At 35.7% G+C, this 6,276-nt stretch overlaps 1 protein-coding gene across 1 annotated transcript; it reads left to right on the forward strand.

Moving 5' to 3' along the window:
- Positions 1-5,915: 5,915 nt before the first annotated feature.
- CTXN2 (cortexin 2) lies at positions 5,916-6,276 on the forward strand (the record flags this gene model as incomplete). Its single annotated transcript, XM_084239480.1, has 1 exon — positions 5,916-6,276. Exon 1 carries the CDS (start codon positions 6,031-6,033, stop codon positions 6,274-6,276), a length of 246 nt encoding a protein of 81 aa, XP_084095606.1. The 5' UTR covers positions 5,916-6,030.

The following is a 6,276-nucleotide window of genomic DNA, read 5'->3' on the forward strand; positions in this document are numbered from 1 at the left end:
ATGGATATATATATATCCATATATAGTATCAATAACATGATAGGTCAGCATTTACACAAATGAACTATGAAACAATGACCCTGCTCTACTTTCTAATCTGAGTGAGAATTAGATCAACAATGTTCATATTTTAAAAATTACATCAGAACATTTATTTATGGAACCATATTTATAGTTATAAAGTGGCAAGATAAAATCTTCAACCATGATAACAATTTTTGTTGTAGGGTCCATATATCAGCAATAGAATCATGTAACTTAGTTCTGCTTTCTTGATCTGGGCTTGCAAAGAAAATTTGGTGATTGTAGAACACAGTGTGGAAATACAGAGTGGAATAAACTGTAGAAAGCATTTGGACAATGTCAAAATCAAATTTAAATGTCAAACCCCTAAGTAGCTTGCCAATGATTAACTTATGAACTAATTTGAGTAGATTATTCTTGTTACAGCATAGAATCATACATAGATAGAAGAAAATTACCTCTGTTCATACTCTGTGATTGTATTGCCAGAACATAATATCTCTGGCACTTGCCACCTGAAGTGTGATCTTGAGAACAGTTACTTCTGGCATCACCTGGGGTATTGTTACAAATGTATTATCTGAGACCCGAACTCACACTTGCATAATGAGAATCTGCATGTTAGCCAGATTCCCAGAGAATTCATATGCCATTAAATTGCAATAAACACTGTTTTAGTACATGCTACTAAAAAACAATGTGACTTTTAGCCATGAACATGTTACCATAAGAATATGCTTCTTCCACTTTCTCTTTCTTCCTTGGTGAGACAGATAGTTACAGGATGTTTAATAGTTTAAAAATACATTTTGACCAATTCCTACTAAAAATAATATGGAAGTTCCTCAAAATACTGAAAGTAGTTAAACTATGTGGTCCAACAATTCCACTTCCTGGTATTTGCCTGAAGAATGCAAAAACACTAATTTGAAGGGAGAGCTACACTTGTATGTTCACTATAGCACTATTTACAATAGTCTAGTTGTGGAAACAACCTAGGTGAAAGATGAGTGGATAAAGAAGTTGCACACACACACAATGAAATACTACTCAGCTATACAAAAGGTGAAATATTGTCATTTGCAACAGCATGGATGGAGTTGGGGGGAGAGGGTATGCTAAATTAGAAATGTCAGAAGGACAACTACAGGATGGTTTCACTCATATGTGGAATATATAGAAACAAAACAAAGAAACAGACAAAACTAAACTAAAACAAACCCTAGAAATATGACTGCAGAATCAAGGGTAATAAGGGAGAAGTGAGGAGTTGGGGAACAAAAGGGGAAGGGGAGATGATATTTGATCTCTACCCTTGATGAAATACATTGGAAAGCATCATGGCAAGTTCCAAAAATCTCTATGAAAGCACACAGATTAATAACTTATTTTTATTCTCCATGGCCAAAAACTTGATAAAGAATAACAAAATAGATACAAGCCACAGTACCTATATTTCATATCCTTCACCAATGTCAGCTACCCAACACTTGCTATAAAAAATTGTTTTAAGTTATGATTTATATGATGCTCTTATAAAGCATAGCCCAGTGGACTATGGTGGAAGATTATAGGTACTTTGGTAGTAGGTGTGGTGTGGTAAAATACATCTGAAGAGGTATGAGCCTACCCCCCTAAACCATATACAATGTAGTAAATCAATGTTGTCTTAAAAAAAAAAGTGAAAATGAACAATATTTTATAGTGCTGACCATTGTCCAAATTTTGTAAGAATATGAAACTTCATAATTAATAAATACTCTTAATGACCATGTTTGTTTTCATTATTGACCTGTAGCACACATTTGCATTATGTTTTTACCATATTTTTATGAGGACAACCCAGTTCTATATATTCATTTTCCCAACCACTGGCAGCTCAATAATTCATAAGTTGAATTATTAATTTTTAAAGAAATCTACAAGTGTTTGCAACTTGTAGGTTCTGAATATAGTATCCAAACATAAACAGAATTGGAATCTCAGAAACTGAGTTTGGAATATGACACTTCTAAGTATGGACGAAGGGAGAATATTTTGTTCTTGTCACTGTTTTGTTTCTCTCTCAATGTGGTTTAGGCTTACAATGTATATAGCGTATTCAATATTGCTTAGAAAACGTGCCTCGCAACTACATCAGCGCTTTACCTGAGCTGTTCTCACTTGGTGGCTTATAGCTCATTTTGGGGAAGGAAATCTCACTACGCAATACTTCAGCACTACGGACAGCGCCTAGGCTCTTGCTCCTGAGAAGGGGAACGGATTGCTTTTGGGTTTTGCGCACCACAGAAAAAACTAGAAGAGGAGGGGAAAACAACTCAAAATGACGCATGCCGTCCTCAGCTAAATCCATACACCTATCACTCACTCTATCCCTTATACGAGAAGAAACACGTAAGAATTTAACGCCTACTCTTGGGCTGATGCAGAGGTCACTGAGCACAGTTACATGACTATGGCACAGCTATTAATGCAGCGAGAAGGAAAACCGGGTTTTAACAATAAATTAACTGAACCCCCACTGCCCTAGGAAGCCAAGAGGGTGGCGAATTCCGATTGCTACCTGCAGAGTGTTATGTGAGGGAAAACGAGTGCCTTTTTTTTTTTTTTAGAAGAACTGAAGAATAGAGCCTGTTGCTGTTCTAGTTGATTCCCTTCCCCCCTTGAGGTTTCTTCCTCTTCTCTCTCTCTCTCTCTCTCACATACCATCAGACACCCCCACATTTACACAGACACTACCGCGTAAATATTTACACATTGCCACATCGAAGAAATCCATGCACATTTCCCTGCAAATACACACTCGCGCATACACGCACTTCGCCTACGCCCACATCCTCTGTCTCTGACAGACACTGACATTTACACACGTAGGCCAGGAAAGCGCTACCCACGGCCCTGTGACTCCATGCAGGTTCCCAGGACACGCCTTTTACATTGTTACTGAACCGATCAGCGAACACAGACAAACCTGCCAACACTTGTCTACTCGCTGGATTTCATCTCCATGGCAACAAGCATGGAAGGTGAGCCGTTGCTGCCTGTGAAATAACTTTCTCCCCCTGCCTTCTGCATTAACTGACAGGGTTCCAATGTAGGTCCAGATAAGAAGCCTGTCCTCATTCTCTTGTGTTTTTGAAGCTAGAGAGAGGCAAAGGGGAGGTGGGGGAGGGAAGGGGAAGGTGCCTGCAGATCTAGTGAGTTCAAATTCTGAAGGAGAGAGCCCTAATGTTTCTGCTGCTGGAGGAAAAAATTAAAAAAAAAAAGGATGTGTTGTGTGTGTGCAGTCAGATTGCTGATGCTTCTCCCATAATGTTTTGTAGGTTTCCATGCTTCTTCAGTTTAATATGTCCAAAGAAAATTGGAGACAAACAGTCAGAACGATAAAGACCATTTAGGTTTCTCTAATAAGACATTTTGAGCATTTTTAGACCAGGTTTGCAGTAATTGAAAGCAAAGAGTGTCAGAGTCTTTGAGGAGCCACCCAACGATTCTCTTAAGAGAGGGGTTGTCTAAAGGGTAAAATCTGAAAGGTTTGGGGGAGATTGTGGTAGATTTCTAGGTTTTGAATCCCTGGGAAGGCCTGAAATTTACGTGCTTCATCATGATGAAGACTTCTGGGTTTGTAATTTAGGATTTTCCTTTGACTATGGCACATCCCACTTAAAATGACTAACTAGCTCTGTGTAAATGTGACTTTAATAATGCTTCTTTTCCCTCTTTACTTCTAATAAGACTTAATAACCTTGATATTTGGTGTGAGGTATGTATGTGTGTGTATGAGAGATTCATTATTTTTTAAGCTTAGGTCTTCTTATATGTCTCATTTCATGAGATTATGGCTTTTCACTCCATTAACATTAGAGATAATTATATCTCATGACCACTATCAAAATACTTGTCACCAGTAAATCCTGTTCCACTATAACAGTTGCTATTTCAGATACACTGTTTGGAATATCATTTGTAGATAAATAAACAAGAGGAAAAACCTGTTGATCAAAATAAAATATAGAAGGTTCTTTTTATTAAGTACTTTTCACTATTGGTTTCTGCAATTGCATTTTGGAGATAAATTAAATAAGTACATGTTTCTGAAAATTGAATTTTTATAACTCCAACTAGTAAACATATTTCACAGAAGAAAAACATCACACACAGCATTCATGTATATGAAAGGCTATAAATTAGCTATAAAAATATACTTATGTTTGCTTGACTACTGCAATGGTATGATTTGTATGACTGAGCATAGAAAGACATTGTTTATTCTTATTTTGCTAACTCAAAACAACTCAGTGATATTTGGGTCTTTTAGTATCTACAAGTATACCTTTAACCCAATCCCATGATTTGTCAGACCTTAGAAATTCCAGTTCTTGCAATTCCCACAAAGGGAATGATGTTCTTTCAAGTCAGTTGCTCTTTTCTAAACCACCTAAACATTTATTCTGGTATATATGATTTGAGGGATTATTTTAGCATTTGTAGTGGTATTGAAAAAGTATACTTAAATACTTAAATCACAATACATACAGACACTACCACTTAAACTGGACATTTACCCATTTTTTTTTGTACTGTAGCATATTAGAAGTAACTTTAACCACCACCAATTTTATATTTTACCCTCTTTTGAATATTTTTTTCCTCATAAAGGCTTATCATTCACATTTTTGTAAGCTTCATAGCCTAAATTACTCTCATATTTCTTTCATTATCTACTTCCCAGTAAACAGGATGTTAACATCATGGCTTTTCCTCTGAGGTAGGCATTGAAATCTGCTGTGCGCAACCTGCTGGGTTTTATTTTGTTTGTTTGTTTACCCATTTCTTCCAGAGATTAGAGAATGTGAAAATATATTTTTCAAAAAAAAGAAAAAAAGGAAAAGAAAATATATTTTTCACCTACGGTTGAGTCATTTAGCATATTATTAATTATGAATATTCGAGGACATCTATTTATTCTTAGCAATTTTTATTATTTTTTATTTTTTATTATGAACAGTAGCTGTAGGTTCGTAATCATTTGATTTAATGAATTGTTTTTTAGTTAATTAACATTAAGATATCAAATGGCAAAAAAGTATTTTGCTTCAATTCAGCACATAATTTCTGAATGCTTTTGTTCTAGTTTTAGACTCTCAATTAGTAAGTGCTTAGGACTGGGAATTTGGTTGCAAAAGAACTGGGGCGCTCAACTTGAAGCTGAATTTATGTAAGATACATGCTGTTTAACTAGTATGTTCTAAAAGCTAATGGTGATGGTAGGGAGATGGCTAAGGGTCCATAGCTTCTATTGCTTATTACTCCCAGCTGTTACATTGGGTACTGCTCATACTACCATAATTTAAAAAAAAAAAAAACTTCTAGTTAAGAAATTGACATTCAGTGTATACAGCAGCAGTGGAAAAGAAAATAAAGTATGGAAGTTCAAAAGCTAAAGGGATCAAGAGAGAGAAGATAATGTACTTGTTGAAAAAGATCAGGCCCTGTATCTGGAGAAATGGCATCAGAGATAGACTTTGAAATATGGACTTTAGGATGCTTGACCAGCTCACACCCCATGATTATTTATGGTGTTATTTACATGCGGAAAATGAAATGAACATTATGTGACAATTCGGGTCAAATCAGCAATGATTTAACCAACTTGTAATGAGTCAAGAGCTTTCAGAGTTATTTCAATATTGACTTTTACTTTTGATTTTATATTTAGAGTAAGTAGGCAAGGATAAGCATCTGCAAAGACAATTCTGTAATTACTATACTTGAAGTAGCATCTCCAATTTAACTTGATTCTGATCCATATCTTACAATGTATTCAAACATTGTGAATCAATGTTTGAATCAAGTCAAGAGGGTTTGAAAAATGCCAGATTTATAAAACAATTACCTGTCCAATACCATTCATGAATAAAACTAAACTGAGTCCAATTTTGTATCTAGGACAAGTGGCGACTCTAGCAGAAATTCTGAAGACCTATGAGGATGTAATACTGAATAATGAGTAGTACCTACTGTGGAAACTCCTCAGCTAAGATGAGTGTCAATGAAGTATCAGCTTTCTCATTGACTCTGGAGCAAAAAACTGGCTTTGCTTTTGTTGGGATTTTGTGTATCTTCTTGGGACTCCTTATTATCAGATGCTTCAAAATCCTGTTAGACCCATACAGTAGCATGCCTTCCTCAACATGGGAAGATGAAGTTGAAGAGTTTGATAAAGGAACATTTGAATATGCACTTGCATGA

The sequence above is a fragment of the Talpa europaea genome (genome assembly GCF_964194135.1).
Source record: "Talpa europaea genome assembly, chromosome: 8".
Classification (NCBI taxonomy): Eukaryota; Metazoa; Chordata; class Mammalia; order Eulipotyphla; family Talpidae; genus Talpa; species Talpa europaea.